At 33.7% G+C, this 26,419-nt stretch overlaps 1 protein-coding gene across 2 annotated transcripts in view; it reads left to right on the forward strand.

Annotated features, from left to right (window-relative positions):
- TBC1D32 (TBC1 domain family member 32) overlaps positions 1-26,419 on the forward strand; it is a 209,463-nt gene that overhangs the window by 177,914 nt on the left and 5,130 nt on the right. The window contains exons 32-33 of one of the 2 annotated variants that reach the window (XM_032651612.1): positions 5,753-5,893; positions 20,121-20,309. In XM_032651612.1, the coding sequence (XP_032507503.1) occupies positions 5,753-5,893; positions 20,121-20,309 (330 nt within the window). The remainder of the gene's footprint in view (positions 1-5,752; positions 5,894-20,120; positions 20,310-26,419) is intronic. The other variant, XM_032651613.1, reaches the window with a different exon arrangement.

Here is a 26,419-nt window from a genome sequence, read left to right on the forward strand (position 1 = left end):
ACAGAATTACACAGTACCCAAGGATAAGTTGTTAAGGGGGCTAGAAAGTATCAATGTCAAGTTAAATGAAAGCATTTATGACATGCTTTTGCAATATGTATTTGTGATAAAGAAAAGAAAGCACCAAGGCATACATTAAGTATTGAAATTTTATGATTTTATGCTTGAAATAGCTGTATGTAATTCCTGAATAATACTTCACCATAATGAGAAATTTGCTCACGTGAATAGCAGGAAGCAAAAGGCAAAAAGCTATGTACTAGCTTTTCTCCAATCAATGGAACTGTTTTCCTTCTGTTAACCAGAGTTTGAACAATTCTTTAAATTGTACGTGGACATTTAAAATATCTTAAAGGTCTTTCACTCTTTCATTTACAAATGTAATGTTGAACATTCTTTTGATAGTAAGTATGGATTTTAAGTCTATCACACATTTTCATGTCAAGTATTTTAAAATGATACCTACATGCCACTAGTCTTAAGTATTCTACTTTAGTGTTCAGAGTGTGACACAGTCAGACATCACCAATGAACTGTTTTTAACCATAATTTTGTAAAGTTGCATTTCTGCTTTGACGCTATAAACCTAGTTTTCTCACACATTATTTTATTTTTAACACAACAAGAGTGATGTGCTCCACTAGCATTTCTTCCTATAAAACTGAAATCAGGCAGGACTCTAGCAGCTTTGAGTTTATCAGACTTGCCATTTTGATAGCATCAATTTAATATGGAATATAGATCCGTGAATGGAATGGAGTGACTTATTACTCAGGGGTTTTAGAATGAGCTCTTGATGTAAAACCTTGACACCTTTCTGTTGGTGCATCTGTATCATCAGTGAAGACTCATGCAGTGCCTTCTGTAGTATCATTTTTTTTCCTTTTCAAGTGCAAATATACCAAGTTGAATATTTTATTTATTTTATTACCAGTAGTTTGTCTTACTGTTTCTTTGTAAAACAAAAACATTCTGCTAAACATTCCTCTTCAAGGATTCTATCTAGAACTGTTAGCTAAGTGCAGTTACTAATGTCCATATAGTCAGTACTCCATAGTTTAAATGTTTTTGATTTAGTGATCTTTTGGATTGGTGTTTTTGCTATGCCCCTTTCCTTGTTAGTGCATGCAGTAATAGACTTTAATATATTACTTAAAAAGTGGTCCTTTTCTATTATGTTTGTTCCATTGGTCTCAGACATTACACTGACACTTTCTATGCAGGTTGACAACATAAGCAAATCTGCAGTTGCCACAAGACATGTTAAAGACACTTTAGCTTTAGCCATTAATAGCACAGACTTGTCCACCATCTTTAGCACAATACCACATTTTTGTAATCAACCTCAAAAAAGCTTCAACCTGTTCCCCCAGTCCCCCATTCTTCTACCTCATTACCCTGTTCTATTTTTTTCCTTTTGTTCCATAGCCTACATCAATTCCCACTATACTTCTTAATTTATGTATTTGTTTATTATTTATACACTTAAACATAAGCTCTCTGAGGGCAGGGTTTTGTTCGCTGACATGTCCCAAACTATGTCCCATCATAATTATTCAGTAAATGTGCTGAATATATGAATTAATATTTAAATAGAAATTTGTAAAGGACAGTAGACTTTTTTATTACTTTAGGAAATGTATTTAAGAGAGCTCCTCAGGCTTCCCTGCTGGCGCAGTGGTTGACGGTCCGCCTGCCGGTGCAGGGCACACGGGTTCGTGCCCCGGTCCGGGAAGATCCTACATGCCGCGGAGCAGCTGGGCCCGTGAGCCATGGCTGCTGAGCCTGCGCGTCCGGAGCCTGTGCTCCGCAGCGGGAGAGGCCCCAACAGTGAGAGGGCCGTATACCGCAAAAAAAAAAAAAAAAAAAAAAAAAAAAGAGAGCTCCTCTACATTCGTAAAAGTGTTGTAAGCAAATTGCATCAAAAAGATTTAAAAATTTGGCCTAGGATAAACAGTATAGGATATAATGAAATATTAATTTGAAGTTCTCAAAATTTTATAAACTATTACTGTTATTGTGAGATAAAAATAATTTGAAAAATGTGTCCTTAAGCTGTTTAGACCAGAAGAACTCTTTAATGTATTGATTTAATTAAATTATCTTCCAATTTTATTTGTCCTTAAGAAAATCCTTCCTGAATGATAAAATAATCATTTTTTATGGAATTTCATCAAGAATCAGTTTGACTAATTGTTAACATCAAAGCTGTTAATAAATATAGATTAAGAAAAATAAAGAAATCAGTTATTTCCATGGAGGAATACCTAATCTCAAACAATAATTATAATAAAAGTTACAGTTATATATGCCTTCTCTGTTAGTAGAAACATATGAAATAGAACAAATTAAACTGAAATAAAAACTGAAGTATTTTAATGCACATAAAACCAAAACTGCATTGATGATAAACCAGGCTGAAGTGGCATTTGAATGAAGTACTGTAGTTCAACAGTAAGGTATCATGGGACACTTACTTTATATAATATTATTTATATAGATAAAATAAGAGTGTGTGCGAATATCTATATCTTCCTCTTCATAAAATAAAGTAATAACTACCTAACGCGGGAAGTTTGGAGTTAAAAATTCTAATAGCATTGAAATATTCATTTGATTTAAATTTTACAACCATTATGTCGTGGAACATTTGTAATCCATTTGCAGGGCATTAGCAATGGTAAGTCATGTAACAAGTCACTTGCTTGGAAAGAGGACAGGTGTCAAAACCCCTTCCCTTTCTTACATGCGACTTTAAATCTTAATCATATTTGAAGATTCCATTTTCCTATGTGTTTTTTTTTCCCTGAGAGGAGAAAGATTTGTTTTTTAGAATTATAGAATCAAAGTTTAAAAAGATATCTCCAGAGTTTTCTGTTCACCCCTCTGCACGATGTGCATGACGCACATACGGCACAGAGTCACTGCAGCACTGCCAATCAAACACGGCCTGTTCTCTGCCCACAGAACCCTAGAGTGGAAGACTGGACTGGATTGGATTGGATCAGTTTGGATTGGTTTGGAGAGTTTGTCTTTTCTAATAGGGTCTTTCTATTTAATTTCCATAGATTTTTCTTAGTGTCAGGAATAAAATGACTCATCAGAACTACCTCTAGTGGAAGAAGAAAACTAAGACTGCTTACTGTGTTTCATTTCTTTAAGCCCATATCTTTCATTTTTAACCATTAAAGCCAAATACTCTAAGAAGTGGCATAACATGAACATTTTGGTACTGATAATTTTTTACTGATAATTTTTTGCATGATACTGGCCTAGTGTATATGTTACTTAGGTGATCTATTAAACGCTGTGATCCTATATGTGGTCTGCTTAATCCTATATTCTGAATTTTATTTAGAGTTAGCTTTTATTAAGCGTTACCATCCTTTCCAAGAGTTATGACTAACCAAAATATATCAAAACACTAAAAGTATAACAAACATAATTTATAATTTGATGATTCAGAAGATTCCTTGTTATATTCATGTGACTCAGAGCTGTCATTATTGATTTGGTTTTATGAATACCATTTCCTGTAAATTAGAGTTATGAAATAAAAATAGGCCAACTAACAAAACTTTCATTATAAGAAAATTTCCTGTGATTACAGTGTGCAATCATTAGTATGTTGTCATTCAGTCAATTTGTTGAGTAGCTACTCTATGCAGGGCTTGGCGCTAGGAGCTGTGTTGGTTACCAAAATTTATGGCATAATTTCTTCCAACAGAGTATAATTCATAAGAGTAGAAGAATTCTTGCCTTATCTTTGGGAATCCATTACATAATAATGTTATATTTTCTTTGAGAAGGTAATTAATTAGTCTATTATCTCCATCTCTATACAAACCTATTCTAAATATGTTGTTTTTAATGCAAATTAGAGAACACTGTGTAAGAAATATTTCCAATATATACAATTCTTACTCTATTATATATATATATATTCAGAAAATTATTAGCTAAGTTTGCATTGAAAATTAAAGTATTACATATGTATAAGTTGATTTATTTTGCTTTTACATATATTTATTAGATTCATTAATTCTACTCTACAAATAGTAATTAGTAAAACACATTGTGTATTCAACAAAAGAAGATAAATCAAAGGGTACTAATTCTCATTCAGTTCATATTATTATTCTTAACTACTTAATAAAAGTAATTTTCTTTGCACATCCATCTGAAGTTGACTACGAGATGTTCATTTAATATGCTATGTATGTCTTCAGTCCTCAGTGTATAATATTTTTTGTGTACTGTGAGATACCTCCCTAAGAACCTATCATAAAATATATATTTGTACCTATATGTTCCCACAAATATATATTTCTACAATGTGAAATGGTAAACCATTTATCATAATGATAAAACACAAAAACTACTGATAAATCAACTCACTGATTTCAGAAATTTTCATATATTACTCAAACCTAAATCCTTAAAAACGGTTTAGCAGTATAAAGTTTGAAAAAATACTCCTTATTTTAACTCTTATGTAATTGTCATACATGAGTTTGATTTTTGATTTTAAAGTATTAACTTTCTGGGGCTTCCCTGGTGGCGCAGTGGTTGAGAGTCCGTCTGCCGATGCAGGGGACACGGGTTCGTGCCCCGGTCCGGGAAGATCCCACATGCCGCGGAGCGGCTAGGCCCGTGAGCCATGGCCGCTGAGCCTGCGCGTCTGGAGCCTGTGCTCCGCAACGGGAGAGGCCACAACACTGAGAGGCCCACATACAGCAAAAAAAAAAAAAAGTATTAACTTTCTTTTATTAAAAAAGTTTGAGTTGCCCAGTAAAGGTAAAAACATTAAAAGGGCTCTCTAGAAGTCAGATCTAATTTGAGTATCAATGTTTATTATAAGTCTGTAGGATATAATTGTTAGTCTAATAGTTTTTCTTGACACAAAATTACATCTTCAGGTTTATTCTTTGTTTAAAAAATTTATTGTGGTTAGATGTTGGGTTTAAAGTAACACTCATTAAAACATTGAGCATTCATGATAAATTGTACCCAAGAACTAAATTGAAAAAATAACCGACTTTATGAAGAAATGGCTGAAAAATGCAATGCAAGCTTGTAAATATATGTGTATATGTATCTATACATATATATAATATATACATAGACATATAAATAAATATAAAAATATATGAAATAAATTTTATATATTTGTAAATAGATAGCCTGAGTACTTTGATGGAAATGCATCACAGTTTTAGATACAAATTTCTTACGGATTTCCCAATTTCACTTATTAGTAACTAGAGCTTAGATATGGGTTATTTAACATTAACTTAGAAAAAGCAGATTAGGCAAATACCAAGAGCTGACAGAATAAACCTTTTTGATGTTTTAGAGTCATTGACTAAATCCAAGGATATATAAGCATATTGAAATATACTTAGTTTTAGAATGTAAAGCATTTATTACTCATGTACTCATCCATGTATTTATTCTTTCATGCAACATCCTTCTCCATTATTCCATAAGGGATTCAATTTGTCACAATTACGAAGTGTTAATTTTATTCCTTTATCTTGGAAGGAAGGTATATCATACTGCCCTTATTGAGTTTTAATCATTCTATAGTGTTTAATGTTCTAACTTTTTAACTTACATAAAATTTGCAGTAGCTTGTTATGCCACCATGGTAATTTTGAAGTAGCAATTTAGAGCAAAACATTTAGATGAATTTGATTGGTTTTAAATTAGCTGCATATTCATTAATTCTCAATTTTTCTCTTTTATGCAGAGGTACCTACCTATTGACACTATAGAATCTGGCATTCATCCAGTATATTTTTGCAGCACTCACTATATTGAAATGCTACTGAAAGCAGAGGTGCCACTTGTATTTTCAGCTTTTCACATGTCTGGTTTCGCACCATCACAGGTAATCCATAGGAAATAGTATTTCTTCAACTCCAAGATCTCAGTGTATTTAAAGAAAATTACATTCTCATCAAATATAGGAAATACATTGAAATTAATCACATCATTTTTGTAAGTAGTCATACATCTCTATGTGTTTAAATCTTTAAACTGGCTTTTTTCCCCTAGGTCTTTTATAACATATAGGTTTGCTTTATTGTAGATCCCTGGCATTCACGGATGTTGAGTTCTGTTTCAGCTATTCAAGACATAGACATTCTGAAAGTCTATGACATGTAGCTTTTTTTTTTTCAACATCGTTATTGGAGTAGAATTGCTTTACAATGGTGTGTTAGTTTCTGCTATATAACAAAGTGAATCAGCTATACATATACATATATCCCCATATCCCCTCCCTTTGTGCTTCGCTCTCACCCACCCTATCCCACCCCTCTAGATGGTCACAAAGCACCGAGTTGATCTCCCTGTGTTATGTTGCTGCTTCCCACTAGCTATCTGTTTTACATTTAGTAGTGTATATATGTCCATGCCACTCTCTCCCTCCGTCCCAGCTTACCCTTCCCCCTCTCCAAGTCCTCAAGTCCTTTCTCTACGCCTGCATCTTTATTCCTGCCCTGCCCCTAGGTTCTTCAGAAGGTTTTTTTTTTTTGAATTCCACATATATGTGTTAGCATATGGTATTTTCTCTTTCTGACTTACTTCACTCTGTATGACAAGACTCTAGGTCCATCCACCTCACTACAAATAACTCAATTTCGTTTCGTTTTATGGCTTAGTAATATTCCGTTGTATATGTGTATCACATCTTCTTTATCCATTCATCTGTCAATGGACACTTAGGTTGCCTCCATGTCCTGGCTATATAGATAATGCTGCAATGAACATTGTGGTACATGACTCTTTTTGAATTATGGTTTTCTCCAGGTATATGCCCAGTAGTGGGATTGCTAGGTCGTATGGTAGTTCTATTTTTAGTTTTTGAAGGAACCTCCATACTGTTCTCCATAGTGGCTGTATCAATTTACATTGCCACCAACAGTGCAAGAGGGTTCCCTTTTCTCCACACCCTGTCCAGCATTTATTGTTTGTAGACTCTTTGATGATGGCCATTCTGAGTGGTGTGAGGTGATACCTCATTGTAGTTTTGATTTGCATTTCTCTAATGATTAGTGATGTTGAGCATCCTTTCATGTGCTTGTTGGCAATCTGTATATCTTCTTTGGAGAAATGTCTATTTAGGTCTTCTGCCCATTTTTGGATTGGGTTGTTTGTTTTTTTGATATTGAGCTGCATGAACTGCTTGTATATTTTGGAGATTAATCCTTTGTCAGTTGCTTCGTTTGCAAATATTTTCTCCCATTCTGAGGCTTGTCTTTTCGTCTTGTTTATGGTTTCCTTTGCTGTGCAAAGGCTTTTAGCTTCATTAGGTCCCATTTCTTTATCTTTCTTTTTATTTCCCTTTCTCTAGGAGGTGGGTCAAAAAGGATCTTGCTGTGATTTATGTCATAGAGTATTCTGCCTATGTTTTCCTCTGAGAGTTTTAGAGTGTGTGGCCTTACATTGAGGTCTTTAATCCATTTTGAGTTTATTTTTGTGTATGGTGCTAGGGAGTGTTCTAATTTCATTCTTTTACATGTAGTTGTCCAGTTTTCCCAGCACCACTTATTGAAAAGGCTGTCTTTTCTCCACTGTATATTCTTGCCTCCTTTATCAAAGATAAGGTGTCCATACTGTGCGTGGGTTTATCCCTGGGCTTTCTATCCTGTAACATTGATCTATCTTTCTGTTTCTGTGCCAGTACCATACTGTCTTGATTACTGTAGCTTTGTAGTATAGTCTGAAGACTGGGAACCTGATTCCTCCAGATCTGTTTTTCTTTTTCAAGATTGATTTGGGTATTCGGGGTCTTCTGTGTATTCCATACAAATTGTGAAATTTTTTGTTCTAGTTCTGTGGAAAATGCCATTGGTAGTTTGATAGGGATTACATTGAATCTGTAGATTTCTTTGGGTAAGTATAGTCATTTTCACAATGTTGATTCTTCCAATATAAGAATGTGATATATCTCTCCATCTGTTTGTCTCATCTTTAATTTCTTTCATCAGTGTCTTATACTTTTGTGCATACAGGTCTTTTGTCTCCTTAGGTAGGTTTATTCCTAAGTATTTCATTCTTTTTTTTGCAGTGGTAAATGGGAGTGTTTCCTTAATTTCTCTTTCAAACTTTTCTTCATCAGTGTTTAGGAATGCAAGAGTGTTCTGTGCATTAATTTCGTATCCTGCTACTTTACCAAATTCATTGATTAGCTCTAGTAGTTTTCTGGTAACATCTTTAGGATTCTCTGTGTATAGTATCACTGTCATCTGCAGACAGTGACAGTTTTACTTCTTCTTCTCTGATCTGGATTCCTTTTATATCTTTTTCTTCTCTGATGGCTGTGGCTAGAACTTCCAAAACTATGTTGAGTAATAGTGGTGAGAGTGGGCAACCTTGTCTTGTTCCTGATCTTAGTGGAAATGGTTTCAGTTTTTCACCATTGAGAACAGTGTTGGCTGTGGGTTTTTCATATATGGTCTTTATTATGTTGAGGTAGGTTGCCTCTATGCCTACTTTCTGGAGGGTTTTTATCATAAATGGGTGTTGAATTTTGTCAAAAGCTTTTTCTGTGTCTTTTGAGATTATCCTATGGTTTTTCTCCTTCAGTTTGTTAATATGGTGTATCACATTGATTGATTTGCATATACTGAAGAATCCTTGCATCTGTGGGATTAACCCCACTTGATCAAGGTGTATGATCCTTTTAATGTGCTGTTGGATTCTGTTTGCTAGAATGTTGTTGAGGATTTTTGCATGTTTGTTCATCAGTGATATTGGCCTGTAGTTTTCTTTCTTTGTGACATCTTTGTCTGGTTTTGGTATCAGGGTGATGGTGGCCTCGCAGAATGAGTTTGGGAGTGTTCCTCCCTCTGCTGTGTTTTGGAAGAGTTTGAGAAGGATAGGTGTTAGCTCTTCTCTAAATGTTTGATAGAATTCACCTGTGAAGCTATCTGGTGGTGGGCTTTTGTTTGTTGGAAGATTTTTAATCACAGTTTCAATTTCAGTGCTTGTGATTGGTCTGTTTATATTTTCTATTTCTTCCTGGTTCAGTCTCAGAAGATTGTGCTCTTCTAAGAATTTGTCCGTTTCTTCCAGGTTGTCCATTTTATTTTCATATAGTTACTTTTAGTGATGTATCATGATTCTTTGTATTTCTGCAGTGTCAGTTGTTACTTCTCCTTTTTCATTTCTAATTCTATTGATTTGAGTCTTCTCCCTTTTTTTCTTGATGCATCTGGCTAATGGTTTATCAATTTTGTTTATCTTCTCAAAGAACCAGCTTTTAGTTTTATTGATCTTTGCTATTGTTTCCTTCATTTCTTTTTCATTTATTTCTAATCTGATCTTTATGATTTCTTTCCTTCTGCTAACTTTGGGGTTTTTTGTTATTCTTTCTCTATTTGCTTTAGGTGTAAGGTTAGGTTGTTGATTGGATATCTTTCTTGTTTCTTGAGGTAGGATTGTGTTGCTATAAACTTCCCTCTTAGAACTGCTTTTGCTGCATCCCATAGGTTTTGGGTCTTTGTGTTTTCATTGTCATTTGTTTCTAGGTATTTTTGGATTTCCTTTTTGATTTCTTCAGTGATGTCTTGGTTATTTAGTATGTATTGTTTAGCCTCCATGTGTTTGTATTTGTTACAAATTTTTTTCTGTAATTGATATCTAGTCTCATAGCATGGTCGGAATAGATACTTGATACGATTTCAATTTTCTTAAATTTACCAAGGCTTGATTTGTGACCCAAGATATGATGTTTCCTGGGGAGTATTCCATGAGCACTTGAGAAGAAAGTTTATTCTGTTGTTTTTTTGGCAGAATGTCCTATAAATACCAATTAAGTCCATCTTGTTTAATGTGTCATTTAAAGCTTATGTTTCCTTATTTGTTTTCATTTTGGATGGTCTGTCCATTGGTGAAAGTGGGGTTTTAAAGTCCCCTACTATGATTGTGTTACTGTCAGTTTCCCCTTTTATGGCCGTTACCATTTGCCTTATGTATTGAGGTGCTTCTATGTTGGGTACATAAATATTTACAATTGTTATTATGTTCTTCTTGGATTGATCCCTTGATCATTACATAGTGTCCTTCTTTGTCTCTTGTAATAGTCTTTATTTTAAAGTCTATTTTGTCTGATATGAGAATTGCTACTCCAGCTTTCTTTTGATTTCCATTTGCATTTTTAATGGCGATGATAATATCTCCTCCATAAGGCTTCTGTAAGGATTAAGTAGGGTAACTAAGGGCAAGAATTCTCATCACCACTGCGTATCTGGTATGTGAGATACTGTATCTTATCTAACAGTTAGCATTCTTGTCTCTGCTTTTGGGGTACTGGGAAGGTTTAATGATTTTTTGAGGGCCTGGAATTGGAAATGTCATATGCAGTAGCCACAGATGTCTCCCTCCTGTGCATAGTTAGTCCTTCATTGGTGGAGTATGGATTGTTTCTTCACTATGTTATCAGGCTCAAGTTTAATATTGTAGAACTTAAACCTTTTTTCTAATTTTAGAATCTTTAGGTCAGAGTCCCAGATGGTAGAAATACTTAATCAAAAAGATATGAACACTTTTAAGGCTCTTGTTGCATATTATCAAATTGCTTTGATTTTTCTTCTAAGAAAAATGAAGAGACTTTCTGTCCTTCAGGACCCCGTATTTGGCTTTTTTAAAACTAATTGCTAAATTTTTAAAATTTGGGAGGTTTGGGGAGTTTTTTAAACATTAATACGGTTGATTATAATTCCATAGCTTTATTAATTAGATGTATCTTTTTATTAATTGCCCACCTGTCTTAGTGTTTCATATTAACTTGTAAATAGTCTTTAAAAGTAACTACCACTATACAAATCTCTTCAATTCTTGAGTAATAAATATTGTTACGTATTTACTTTTGTAATATATTGGCCATTTACTTATTTACTCTTGTATTTTACTTATTGTAACTTTATATTGTGTCTTAAAGTGGGGTAAGAGTAAACCTATCATTTCCTTCCTAACTCTGTCCTTAAAAAGTTAGTTTAGCTATTTCTACCTAACGGTTCCTCTATGTGCACTTTAAGGTAATTTTTCCCAGTTCAAAGTGGGCATTTGAGTTTGAAATTTAGATTGCTACTATGTTAAACTATAGATCCTCACTGTACTCAACTTTCCTATCTAGGAACATGGTAAGCTTCGACATTTATTTTCTTTATGTTATATTTTACTAAAGTTGTAAAGCTTTTTCCAAAGAGGTGTAGTACATTTCTCATTACAGATATTTCTAATTAGTTTAGCTTGATCTCTTTTTCAGTTCTATTTTCTCTTTGGTTATTATTAATAACTAGTGAAGTCATTAGCTTTTGTATGTTAATTTGGTAATGTTTTTTCTAGATTTTTGTTAATTTTTTCCTCCAACCTTCTAGTATACTTTATTTCTCTTTCATTCTTTTTTTAATTATGTAATTTTTCATTAAGCATAATACCCTCCAGGTCCATCCCATGTTGTCCCAAATGGCAAAATTTTATTCTTTTTTATGGCTGAATAATATTCCATTGTATATATATGTACCACATCTTTTTTAGCCAGTTTATCTGTTGATGGACACTTATTTTGCTTCCATATCTTGGCTATCATAAATAGTGCTGAATATGAACATTAAGGTGCATATATAACAAATAAAAAGCAGACTCACAGATACAGAGAACAATCTAGTAGTTACCAGAGGGGATAGGGTTGAGTGGAGGGGCAAAATAGGTGAAGGGGATTAAGAAGTGCACACGACTAAGTATGAAATGTTACAGCATAGGAAATATAGTCAGTATTGTATAATAACTTTATATGGATTATAATCTGTAAAAATATCAAATTTCTGTGTTATACACCTGAAACTAATATAACATTTTAAGTCAACTATACTTCAACAAAAAATTTTTGGAAAATTTTCCAGTATAATACTAAGTAATAGTGGCTTACTTGTTGTAGACTTGAATGATTACTGGGAGTTCATCCAGCATTTCACCATTAAGTAGTAACTATTTATGGAGAGTATTTTTCCCTGTCATGCTGTGGAAGAATCTTTCTAGTCTATGTAAGGTATTGAATTTTGATTTCTTTAATCAAGTGAGAAGGTTGAATTTTGTCAAGTTCCTTTATGGTTAAGATTATCTTGATCTTGGAACTTATTTGACCTGCTTATAGGACATGTTGATAGGTTTTTTAATAGTAAACTATCCTTGCATTCCTTTGGATTTGTCCTACTGGAGGTCTTTTTCTTTTAACTAGACAATATAGTTCCTGACATTATGATATGTGCCTTTATACTTATTTTGAAGAGACCTTATGTCATTTATTACATCTACTTGCATCAGGTTACTCTGCCTGCTGAATTTTAAATTTCCTGAAGTTTAATAAGAAGTCTAAATATGACAGAGGAATTGCATGTAGTGGAAAAGCCAATTCTTTCTGTGCCAATTCTAGCTCTTACTGTGTATGTACCTAAAACACTTCTGAGAATTTTGAAACAGAAAATGTTTAATTCTGCTTGGAAGTAGATACTTAAATATTTACTATAAGCTCAACAATCCATTCTTTCTATTTTTTTTTAATAATTCAAGCCAGGGAGCAGTATGTTTCTGAGAGTTCCTTGTGTCATTCTAGTCTTGATTAATATGTATATTGTCTAATATCTCCAATCATTTATTAAATTGCTAACATATAACCTTTAAGAATGGACTACTAAAAACTGGGGAAAAACTTGCAATACCTAAGGCCCCACTATATGAATTTGGTACCTCTTTATCATTTTGGCATCTCTTTAACAATTTGATATATGTTTATCAATTTGAAACTGCATACATGTAGCAGGTTTACCTAATAAAAACTACTGCATTATTTCTGAGTAGTAATGTTAGTATGTTTCTTAAATGTATCTAATGTAAAAATGCCTTTTTAATGGCTCCTTATGTGAGCTAATCATTTTGTGCCTTAAGTGTGTATCATTGCTTTGTTTATATTATTTGCCATTTTATTGCTAATTATGAACTATGAGAACTTTTAAGTAACTAGGTATATGTGGTTAAGTAATTATTTGGGTACAAATTTTGTATTTCAAAGCTTATTCATTCTGGTCTAATTAGGAGTGGTGCTTCTTGAAGTTGCGTATTTATAGACACTAAGGGATTGGTTGATTAATGAAGGAATTTGTGAGCAGGTTGTTAAATAAAATATAAGATCTCTAGAGTAAAAATAATAAGCTTAACTAGAATACAAAAAATTAAATGTAGTTAGAAATATATATTTGTTGATTAGCGTTTGAGTAACTGAGATTGGAAGGAAAATCAAAATTCAAATATATATTTTTTCTTTTTAAATGAACAGAAAATCACATGGTCTAACTAACTTTTTGACCAATTTTATTCTTTGTTAAAAAAGTCTTTATTGTATTTTAGTAATTTTCGTGCTTTAAGAAGTACCCTTTATCTTTAATGATTTATCTTTTTTTCCTTGGGGTTGTGATTCTGCATATCAGTGATTATTGTACTATATACTGTGTCAGCAAGTGGGCTAACATGGATAATCTTCTGAATATATTTACCCCCAGCATGAAAGCAGGATTAAAGAAAACTGTTTTATTATTTCATATTTTGTGACATAGTGCTTTTTTAAAATGCAAAATTATACAAATGTAAAGCTAAATTTCAAGACTGGGAATGCCCCTTGTTCAGTCACATTAATAAATGTGCATGTCCCCAAGCTTTCCCTTTCCTCACATTGCTGATGTTGCTACCTGAAATGATACCTTCTCCCTCCTTGTGCCCCATCTTTACTTGTCAGGTATTTATCCTTGATATCTGTCCAAATGGAAGCTTTTTGGATCGCCTACAAGTAGATGATTCTGCTTTGAATTTGTATGCAGTTTCTGTATTATTCTTCTGGTAGAAATATATCTTTTTCTTTGTGGAATCATTATTTGTGTGTTTACCTCTTTCTTACTAGTTGAAGTTCCTTAAAGGTATGTGTGCCTGACCTATCTTCAAGTCCTTTAAGTGTCTGACACTGTGTCTTGTCTAGAAGTGCAACAAAAATACTACCTTTTTATTTATAACAACTTTTTGCAGTATAAAAAGTGTGTTTCCAGATGTTATTTCATTTAAAATTTTAACTTCATGACAAATGGAGAAATTCAGGATCAGTGAAGTGAGTTAATTGACTTACTGATATCAGCCTGATAGTGAGGACTTCACTTTAAACCACATCTTACTTTACTAATATTCTTTCTATAATGAACAAATAATGCCAGAAGAGCTGTTAAAAATAGTGTCTTTGTATCATAAAACTTGATCATTTAGAGCATACCTTTTTTTTTTTTTTTTTTTTTTTTGCGGTACGCTGGCCTCTCACCGCTGTGGCCTCTCCCGCTGCAGAGCACAGGCTCTGGACGCGCAGGCCCAGCGTCCATGGCCCACGGGCCCAGCCGCTCTGCGGCATGTGGGATCTTCCCGGACCCGGGCACGAACCCACGTTCCCTGCATCGGCAGGCGGACTCTCAACCACTGCGCCACCAGGGAAGCCCTAGAGCATACCTATTTTGACTTAATCAGGTATCCATAAGTAATTGTTCTAAGCAATGTTTTTACTTAAGAATTAAGTAAATATTTTGAAGATTGTTTTTTTTTTTTAATCTAGATACAAGTGAGAATAATTTACCTCAGCTAAAATAATTATGTTTGTCTCAGTGTTGCATCTTAATGTGCTTTGGCATAAGCTTAAGTATGATTAAGGAGCAAAATTTTCTAAGAAGGCTGTGGTACGTTTTGATGCATATTGTATAAGCGATTTTCCTCCCTCTTTATCCTCAAAAGACATTCAAATGTTTCAAATTATAATTCAGTGTAAGGAACATTGGTTTACTATAAAAACATTATTAGTTTGTTTCACTTTCTTTGTAACCTATTCCATAAACTACTAATAATATTTTCTCAATGACTGTAAGGCATCAACTGCTTGGTTTTGAAAATATAGTGTATTTTTGAGACTTATTATAAGAGGGAATTTGGCAGTATCTAGCAAAAACATATACGCATTTACCCTTTCATCCAGCAGTCTCATTTATAGAAATCTATCCCAGAGATACACGGACAAAAATTTTGAAAATGTATGTGTACAAATATGTTTTTATAGCATATAGTATCAGAAGACTAGAAATAATGCAAGTGTCCATAAATGGGATTGTTGAATGAGTTATGGTTTATCCACAGGGTAGCCCTATGCAGTTATAAAAATGAATGAGAAGTACCTCTTTATATTGCCATGGAGTGATATACAGGATCTTTTGTTAAGTGAGAAAAAGGTGGAGACAAAAAAGAATGTTTAGTACGTTACTATTTGTATGAGAAAGTGTGGAGATATAAATACATATACAAATATCCTTATATTAAAAACATGAAAGAATGTATCATATTTTGTTAAATGATTTCTTATAGGGATAGGGAAAAGAATAAGGTGAAGAGTCAGGAAATATACCTTACTTTGTCTTTTTACTTTGGAGTCATTTAAATAGTTCATATAATAATATAAACACATATAATGAAATGAACCTAACAGTACCCACTTGATAGTATAACCTTATGAGGCACTTTATTTTTTTTAACCATTTTTAAATTATAGTTAATTTACAGTGTTGTATAAGTGATTCAGTTATACATACATATATGTGTGTGTGTGTGTATATATATATATATATATCTGTTATTTTCAGAATCTTTTCCATTATAGGTTATTACAAGGCATTGAATATACTTCCCTGTGCTCTACAGTAGGTCCGTTTATCTGTTTTATATATAGTAGTGTGTATATGTTAATCCCAAACTCCTAATTTATCTTCCACACCTGCTGTAACCATAAGTTTGTTTTCTATGTCTGTGAGTCTCTGTTTTGTAAATAAGTTCATTTATATCGTTTTTTTTAGATTCCACATATAAGTGATACCATATGATAGTTGTCTTTCTCTATCTGAGAAAGACACTACTTCACTTAGTGTGATAATCTCTAGGTCCATCCATGTTGCTGCAAATGGCATTATTTCATTCTTTTTTATGGCTGAGTAATATTCCATTGTGTATATGTGCCACATCTTCATTATCCATTCATCTGTCGATGGACAGTTAGGTTGCTTCCATGTCTTGGCTATTGTAAATAGTGCTGCAGTGAACATCGGGGTGCATGTATGTTTTCAAATTAGAGTTTTCTCCAGATATATGCCCAGGGGTAGAATTGCTGGATCATATGGTAGCTCTATTTTTAGTTTTTACAGGACCTCCACACTGTTCTCCATAGTGTCTGCACCAGTTTACATTCCCACCAACAGTATAGGAGTGTTTCTTTTTCTCCACACCCTAAAAGGCACTTTAAAACACAGTAATTTGACTGTACATGCCAAGTAATACATTGTCTAAATGACAAATAAAACAGCAAAAATACTACTGTTTTAAGTAATCATATTGCTTATGGTCATGTTAGTATTATTATTCTGGATTGTTGTTTTTGTCATGTGTGGTAAATGAAATGAAAAATTGATTCCATTTGTTTTAAAGCAAACACAGATGTAACATATAGCAATTTACGATGTGTTTTATCTTAACATTTTTAAGGAGGGGGAACCTATACAGGAAAATGGACTTCAGACATATCAGCCAGTCAGAATTTTGAAGCTTTGATGAGTCTGGTTCATGTACTGCTTTTTTCCTTTTATGTATATTTGGAATAATTCCATAACAAAAATGTTAAAGAAAAAAGTTCATCATGTCTCTTTGGACACATACTATTTCTTTTGTCCTGTTGGAGTCCTAGACTGTCAGCTGATTCACGGACTATTTCATTTTATAAATATAGAGAAGTTATTTCCTTAACTCATGGTTCAGCATTCTTCCAGGGAAATAGTGTTTTAGAATTCTATTACAATTTATTAATTCTGGAGTATCCTACACATATAATAGCAACAGCAGATACAGTTCCTACCAAGTGAAGAAGGTCATATGTTTAAAAACTGTATGTCTCCTCTTTAAATATAAGTCCCATGAGAGCAGGATCTAAATGTCTTTTGTTCACAGAAGAATTATAACACTTGTAGATTAGGTACATAAATGTTTGTTAAATAATAAACATTTGTACCTTTGTTATAGAAAAACATTTACATAGCACTTGATATATTTTCAGAGTGCTTTCAATTATAATCTCTCTTTTTCCTTTCCTAAATTTCCCATGTGTAGAAAAGGCTGGTGTTATTCTCCGTTTAATGGGAAAAAATAGACATTGTATAGAAAACAGTGCATGAATGTTGTGTAAATGCCAGAAAATTGCCTCTGCATTAGAAACTATGTATAATAAATAAGTAATTGCAGATTTGGGGGCAACTTTTTTTAACCAATATGGGTAAAGCTTTATGGATAAATAAGTATTTTGACTTCGGATATCTTTGTTTGAATCATATAAAATTGCTAGGCTTAAAGGTCAAAATGAGTTGACGATCAACAGTTCCACACCATTCAACCTGTAGAATAGGCCAACTAGAAAGAAGATAGAAACTGTTACCCCTTCATTACTGTCAACTTGCTAGTCACCTATGAAGCTGACAACTGAATGGGAACTGCTTTCTCTGGCTACCTGGATCATTTGTATTAATTTTCACTCTTCGGTTGTTTCTCCTTCTTCATTCATCCAGAGTCTCTCATTTTCATTAACAAAGCGTGGCCCTAAGTTGATTGGTATTAACATCTGTAGCAAAGAACAGACAGAAGCCTGGCAGCAGTGCATTAGGGAATTAAAAACGTTTTGCTTCTAGTCAAAGAACCACTGACTCTTTCAAGCCATCTAGTCAAGTAGGAGCAAGAGATATATTTCCTCCCCAGGGCAGCTGAGCTATACTGTGTGGATACTTGATTAGGCAGTGAAAGTTGGTGATGAGCTTTGCATACCAACCTTCCCTCCAGGTCAAGATCTAGGAGAAGAATCCTGTCCTGCCAAGTGAAAAGTAAAGTTGTGACCAAAGGAAATTAAATATATCCTTCCTATTGACAAATATTGGATGTTCACAGATATATTTTAATTCAATATTGAGTTAACCCATGGGCTCTATGAAAAGATTTTGAAACATAATAGAAGGGAACATAATTACATAAACAGAATTACAGTTTAAAAAAAAAAAGAAAATATTTGGTCATGTATAGTTGGCATTGTCAATAATAAGAAGTATGACCAGACAATGAGATGAAAAGATATGCCTATAATAGCCTGAAATTAAAAGGTTAATGGTTGACATGAGTAATGATGTATGGAAAACAAAAATTTTATGATACCATCTGGTATGGGCTGATTTGTGCCCCTCCCTCCCTGCACCCCCCCCTACAAAATTCATATGTTGCAGTCTTAACCCTCATTACCTCAGAATGAGACTGTATTTGGAGACAGAGTCTTTAAAGGGGTAATCAAGTTAAAATGAGGTCATTAGGGTGGGTCTGAATCCAATATTATCAGTGTACTTATAAGAAGAAATTTGGACACCAGACACGTACAAGAGAAAAACCATGTGAAAACGTTGGGAGAAGACGGCCATTTACAAGCCAAGGAGAGAGGCCTCAGAAGAAACCAACCTTGCCAATACCTTAACCGTGGGCTTCTCCAAAATCTAGAGGAGATAAATTTCTGTTGTTTAAGTCACCCAGTCTGTTACCTTGTTACGACAACCTCAGCAAACCAATACACCTTGATAAAGGCAGTTAAAAGCAGAAGCAGCATCCCTCTAAACTGAATCAGGGAAATAAAAGCAAATTTTAGAAACTGTTCAATAATATACTTTTTAAAGGTCAAAACAATGGAACAAAAAAGGAAAATTTGTGTATGTCTACTTTATCTATGACAAATTGAGATAAGCCTCCATATCTGTTCCCGTTCCTTCCCACCTCTAAAGAACAAAACTATAGGGAAGAGAGGTTCAATCAAAGAAATCTTTCCTCAGTGGTAAATTATAAATCATAAATTAAAAATATTGGAAAGTAATTGTCTTAGTTTCCCAGGACTGTAGTATCAAAGTACTACAAACTCAGTAACTTAAAACAACAGAAATTTATCATCTCACAGTTTTGGGGGATAAAAGTGTTGGCAAGGCTCTGTTCCGTTGAAGGCACTGGGGAAAGAACTGTTAGATGGCTCTCTCCTAGCTTCTGGTAGCCTTAGATATTTCTTGGCTTATAGATGCATCACTCCAATCTTCTGTCTTCACGTGACGTTCTCCATGTGTGTCCTTTCAACTTCTGCCTTCTGTGTGTATGCAGATTGTTCAGTTTCCTTGATACCAGTCATATTGGAATAGGGTTCACCCTAATGACCTCATTTTAACTTGATTACCTCTGTAAAGACGCTGTTTTCAAATAATGTCACATTCATAGGTCCTGGGGTTTAGGACTTTGACATATTTTTTGGGGGAGACACAATTCCACCTGCAACATTAATCTACCAAAATACTAATGTTAATCACTGTATTTTTTTTAAGTTTTCTGTTTGTTTTTGTGATGGGTATGTATTACTTTTATAATCTGAAAAATATTATTCAGAAAGTAAAGTAAATGATTTTTGTGAAAAGTCTCATTTTTGAATTCTATTCATTAGCTCTCAGTTTTTATGTTATATAATTCTAGTTGGTTTAAATTGTTTTCTGATTCAGCAAGAGTCCATATGCATATTTAGCAATCATCATCTGCATAATTATACAGCTGTTATTATAGGTAGGATAGAAAAAGCTCCCATTTCTGAATTAAAATAGTCTCAGCATTTGTTATCTGTAGCGAGCAGACTGGTGTTATGGTAAGAGGAGGAAAATATGACTGAAGAAGGCATTTAGCAATAGCATATGAACAGTGTGAACACCATCAGTTACCCCTAAGTCCTGAATCCCAAGGCCATGAAACTTTTCTCACACATTAGGCAAATAGGTGAAGCATCCTTATTAGGCTTCTTGTATGCAAAATGTCTTTCTATTTTGATTAGATGTTAAGCTCTTCATTGGTTTTGTGTGAGTTATTGGGTACTGTTTTTTAAAGTCAAATATGGCTTTATAAGCTTTCTAATGAACTAAATTCTTTTTTTTTTTTTTCCCTAGATTTGCCTGCAATGGATAACTCAGTGTTTTTGGAATTATTTAGATTGGATAGAAATCTGCCATTATATTGCTACTTGTATTTTCCTTGGTCCTGATTATCAAGTGTATATCTGTATAGCTATATTCAAACATCTACAACAAGACATTCTACAGCACACTCAGATTCAAGATCTGCAGGTTTTCCTAAAAGTAAGTAACTTTACTTCTAGAGGAAAAATTTTGGCTGAAAGTTAATGGTCAACTTTGATGGGGTATCTAATGCCAGATATTTTTCTAGACACTCATGAAATCCTAAAAACAACCTTGAGAGGTAGGTATTATCTTTATTTTAGAGATGAGGAAACCAAGGCACCGAGTTAAGTAAATTACCCAAGATTTTACAGCTGGTGAGTGGTGCTAGAGAGTGGTGGGCCTGGGATATGAAGTTAAGCTGCCTGGCTACAAAATTTTGCTTTCAGCCAGTATGCTGTGCCAAAAGGGCTTTTTTTTTTTTTTGGATATTCCTATATCTTATTTAGTCAATAAAAGTTCAAGTTACTGTGTGTTAATACAGCTTTGATACTTTGTAAAAACATTTATTGTAATTGCCTATACCTTCATAATTTTCTAAACTATCAAATATTTTTATAAAAGGTTTCCATGAAAGATTCTATCATAACACTCTTTTTTAAAAAGTCACTACTATATATAAGTTAATATTTTAAAGCAAGATATAGCTGCTTTCTTTCTCACAATAATGGGACTTTTGAAGCTCTGGACTTTAGAAAATACAAGATATATAAATATATCTCTATGTGTGATTCTTCCTGGAAATCCAACTTTTTGTTTTAAGTTAAAATCTTTCCTTGAATTTAAAATATGTTTCCCTCCCCCTGCTACCCTCAGACACACATATGCACTCATATGCATACATACACCAAAACCAACATTAGGTTTTTTCTAGGTGGACAGATAATTGCTACGTGAATTAATTTTATCTTTATTCTTTACCATTAGATACTTATCAGTTATTTTTCATTTAATGATGATTTTTTGTAAGTACATGTTATTGATCACTTAAGATTGTGAAACTATCAAGCATTTTTACTTCATAAATACTGAATTCAAAAGATCTCAAACTTCCTACATATATCAATAGAATTATGATCTTAGAAACATTTTTAATGAAATAAAGTATAACAAGACAATGGTCATACATGTAGAAGGAAAACTTAGGTAGAAAAAGAAAAAAGTGGTCTGTAAGAAGTAATTTGGAGAACAGGGATGGTTAAGTAAATGAGAATTACATTGAGGACAAAATGTGGGTTCCTTTTCAGTAAGGGACATTTTCATTAGTTGCAGTGGTCAGTTATAGAGATTTCAGTCTGAAATTTCCACAAACTCTTATATTTTTATATCTCCTAACTTATAATTATCTAACCTCTTATCCTACTTTAGTTTCTCTTATAGTGTTTGTCACTGGCTGAAATTATTTTAGATATGTTTTTGTCAATCTTCCCCAGTATAATGTGTAATCCTCCGCAAGGATTGTGATTTTGTCTATCTCGTTTACTAATGTATTTTTCAGTGCCTTGAACAGCACCTGGCACAGAGCAAGTGCTCAATAAATACTTGTTGATAGAGTAAACAAAGAATGTAAATAAATATAAAGGGAAAGATGAATGAACTTAGTTTTTATTCGTATTGAATAACAAACATTACTAACATCTTCCTTTCTACCAGAAGGATATCCTTATATTTCATGACCTTTAAATCTGATTGATGTTGGTGATTATTGCAGTTTCATCCCTTTCTTGATTACTGCCAGGAAAAATTATAATAGGGTTTACAAATGGTGACCTCTTTAAATATTTCCCAAACTCTGTTGTGTTCTGAGCATAATGCTGTCAATTTAAAACTTAAATTTAAAGAATTTTAAATTTCAGCAGGTAGGTCTCACGGTCACTGATTTCTTTTGGTGGGTATTTTTCTTGTGAGATAAATTCCAATGTAGTTAATTTTGAAATATGCATTTACATACCCCTTTAAGTACTCCATTAAGCCCTGTTATAATCTCTTCTTTGCAAAGTATGTAAACGTATGTATACTGTTTTTCACTTATTCACATATTACCCAATCATGAAATTTTGATTAAGGAAGTGATTTTTATTCTTCCTCCCCTCAAAAGATCCCCCTAGTCAGAAAGATATATGATTTTAAATGTCCTCATTAAACTACAGTTAGGGAGATTAAACCTTGGAAATTATGTTTTATATCTGATCCAAATTCTCAGACTTGTTCAAAAGGAAAAAGCTTATCAATAATTCTCCATATAACTACATACCACAGCCATAATAATATTCTTACGTAGATTACATGTTGTGCCCTGACTCTACATATTTAATAATGACTGCTTCTGAGAGGAAAGAGGAGGTAGAGTAAAACAAGGGACTTTTATTTTTTACTGAGTATATTTATGTGGACTTTTTTTTTTTTTGAATAATGGGACCGTGCTTCTTTTGTAATAAAACTACTTTTTAAAAGGAAGATATTAATCATTATATAAAAATGGATAGAACAAGCATCTGACTGTGGTAAATAAGTTCAAATAATCAGTCCCAATTGAATTAGTTTCCAAAATACTGAAAAACCACAAGCATGTTTTCAGTTACAGTATTATCAGTTATCCCTCAAGAGAAACTTGAGATAATGAGATGATTCCAGAAGATTGAAAATACGGAGTTCTTTTCCCGGTTTTAAGTTTCATGTACTGACAGAAGGGGCATGTTGGAAATATTACTTTAGGAATAAAAATCTGTCTGAAGCATGTAGTATAGACAAAATACCAACCCATTCTGTATTCATTTTGGTTTAGGCTCAAGATTTTAAATCAGGTAATTGAATCTAGACTCAGTGTTTGCATTCCTGGCAGGCCACTGAACAATTCTTCATGATCAGTATATTAAAAAGATGACTTGAAATTTCTTAGCTCAGGTTTACTAAAAAAAAAAAAAAAAAGCAAGCAATAAAACTTGTTTATGTTTCCTCATTTAATTAAACCACTAAAAGATTAGATGAATGCCATGGGTATAAGTTTATCAGCAAGGTGTTATCTGAGTTTTTCACAATATGTTTTTAGGCACCACAAGAATGTGGGTTGGATAATAGAGCAGCTAAGTGCATTGTTCCCACACTGTGGTGACTGATAGATTAGTGCTGACCTAGAAGGCAACTTCTAAAGGTGTGCTGAAGAGCTTAGTCCTTGGACCTAACGTTTTTCTGTGACAGATGATGGTTCAGAAAATCTGTAGGCATCAAACATCCAGAAACAAAAACATCATCGGACAAAATAAATATTCTCAAATATCTCAGACTTGAAAGTCTAAAGTTGGGTTGGTTTATTTTTCATGGTTGGATATCTCTCTCTCTCTCTCTCTCTCTCTCTCTCTCTCTCTCTCTCTCTCTCTCTCTCATGCACCCACACACACACACAAGCAACAAGTGTAGGGAGAATTACTTTGATAGTACTTCAGAAGACCCACTGTTTTACCAGACTGGCTGTATTGCATTCCTCTGCATGGTAATAGGCTGACAGTGATCTAGGTTTTAGTTTATGAATTCAACCTGGGGACAAACGTCACTGAAATGCCAGGCTAGGAGAAGATTGCCTTCCAGTGAAAATCAGGCTATGAAGACTCAAAATACTTAATTAAAATGCTTCAACTAAATCCTGCATATTATGGCAAAATCAATTTATGATTATGTAAAAATAAGATTAATTTCAACCCATCAGTAAATTGTCAAGAGGGTTTTTTTGTTGTTGTTACTATTGCAGCTGTGGTTACCTGAGCATGTTGACAGGGTAAGAAATGGAGATCAGATTGAAAATAATAATAATAATAGTAATTGTATACTAAGCTCTCAAAAGACAAAAGTGTTTATAGTATTAAAAATAATTCACCATCCAAAGGATCAGACACAACAAGCTCAGTATTATTCAACTGTGGTTTTCAGTTATGTTTTCTGCATTGACTTTATATCACTTGAGTCCACCTCAAGTTAAATTCTGCCACTCTGTGTAAGCTTGGGCATGTTGCTTACCTCTCCATGCTTCAGTTTTCTCATCTGTCTAATTGGGCATGAAATAATACCTATCACATAGAGTTGTTGAGGAACTAAATGAGATGATATCTGTAAAATACTTCTAGAACATTATCTCACACATTGCAAGTGCTTAAAAAAAAAGTAGCAGTTATTTGAGTTTCTACATCCCTGTTCATCCTTCTCTTGTATTTTTTTTTTTTTTAAGAAAAAATGTGCAAACAACACAGCAAAAGAAACAGGATTTTCTCCTGGATCCATTGCTAGACTATATACTTCTGCTCCCATTTTCTTCTCCAGCTCCTGAGACATCTTGGTATTATATCATGTAGTAATACCAGGCATATACTGCAGATCTATGTCAGGAACATTCTCTTACGTTGTATCTGATCAAGGCCTATTCCCTCATTTACCCAGCCAAAATTTAATCATCTCTGTAGTCATCACATATGCCATGTACCCTCAGCTGAGTTAAAGTCTTTACGAATGCATACTTTATCCTAACTATATAAGAACATCGTGTTCTCTCCAGAACTACACTTTCTGTCTAAACTTTCCTGATCTTAAAAATCACTAGGGTCCTTATTAAAACTGATATACCTAGATTCCTCCCAGACCTACTAAGACAGAGTTTTCATGACAGAGAACTACATTGTCAGATTTTAGTATAATCTCAAGTAGCTTGTAACCTTTAGAATATGTGAAAATGTTACCTTTGGAGCTTGAACGTGAGGGTTTCAGAAGTTTGGGAAATATTGGGTCCAGGAATTTCTAATTATACCAAACACTCTAGGAAGAATATACTAGAAGAAACGTGACTTACAGGTTGTTTGTGTTTCTACCGCTTTGACCAGGAAGGAAGATCCTTTTTCATATCATAGTTCAGACATAACACACAAGAGGTCATCTCCAGCAAGGGTAAAGAGCAGAACTAAGTTCACAAAACCCCTTCTCTTATGTAACTCTAACTGTATAATTTGGTGCTTCCTATGTGAGAGATGACATTAATATGGATCCTTTGTTAAGTTACCTTAGTGGATAGTAAGTTCTATATACCTTTTGTGGCAAACTTATTTTATATGCCTCCTGGTGATTATTAATTAGTTGACTCTTTGTTCCAATTTAACCCAAAGTGATGTATCTTACTTTTTTTCCTCCATACGCTATAAAGAGCTATTATCTTTTTTTAAAATCACCTTTTGAATGCATTAATAATTAAATATTAGGGAAACGGTATATCAGAAAATACCTAAACTTGGTCCTAAAATCTTAAAACTAAGGCATGTCATGGTAGCACACTTCATCTTTTCATGCTTTGTATCTATTTACCACCCTGAAAGTCCTTATCTTCAATTCAAATTCCAAATTTACAGGGCTTGCAGTAGGTCTAAAAACATTTCTGCTGGAAACTATTTTTGAAAACTTTGATAAAAATGATGATTGAAATTATAGGTATAGCTTGATTCCATAATAGGCATATTCTTGAGAAGTTGCAAGAAAGGACAGTAATAGCTTAATATTTTAAGTGAATTGTTCTCTTACATTTTTGGTAAGGGGTTGAAGAGCAGAGACTAGAGTCAATAATCTTTAATGGGCCTGTCCACACTTAACGTTACAAATTGGCGGTTCAATCAAGAAAATCTAGCTCAACCATTTCAGAGAAAGGTTAATAAAAACGTTATTATGACCACGGTTAATACCGTGATTGCTTATTGAATGCCAGGCACTCGGCAAAGGGAGTAACAGGTACTGCTCATTCACTCATTGACCATCGTCCAGCATCTGTGTTCCAGGCGTCGTCGTAGTCACAAGAATAGGCCATGGCCTTGCCAAATTGACCTTAACATTCTACCAGTAGATAAATAATATGTGAATAAATATATAATATTTCAGGTATTGATAGATCTTATTATAAAGAAATCAAACACAGTAAGGGAGTCAGAGAGTGAGATTCCTAGGTGCTGTTTAGATAAAGAGCCCAGTGAAGGCTACTCTGAGGCTAATTAGCCCAGTGAGGCTAATCAGAAACCTGAATAAAGCAAAGGAAAAAAAGCAATGCACAGATTTCTGTACAAAATCCTTCTACATGAGAAGAAAGACAAGTGCAAAGGCTCAGAGGTTGGAATGAGCTTGGCCCACTTAGAAAGTGTCAAGATGACCATTGTGGCCAAAACGAGGTGAGGGAGTAAGAATGGTCGGAGATGAGACAGGAGTCAGAT

Source organism: Phocoena sinus, chromosome 12, assembly GCF_008692025.1.
Source record: "Phocoena sinus isolate mPhoSin1 chromosome 12, mPhoSin1.pri, whole genome shotgun sequence".
Taxonomy (NCBI): Eukaryota; Metazoa; Chordata; class Mammalia; order Artiodactyla; family Phocoenidae; genus Phocoena; species Phocoena sinus.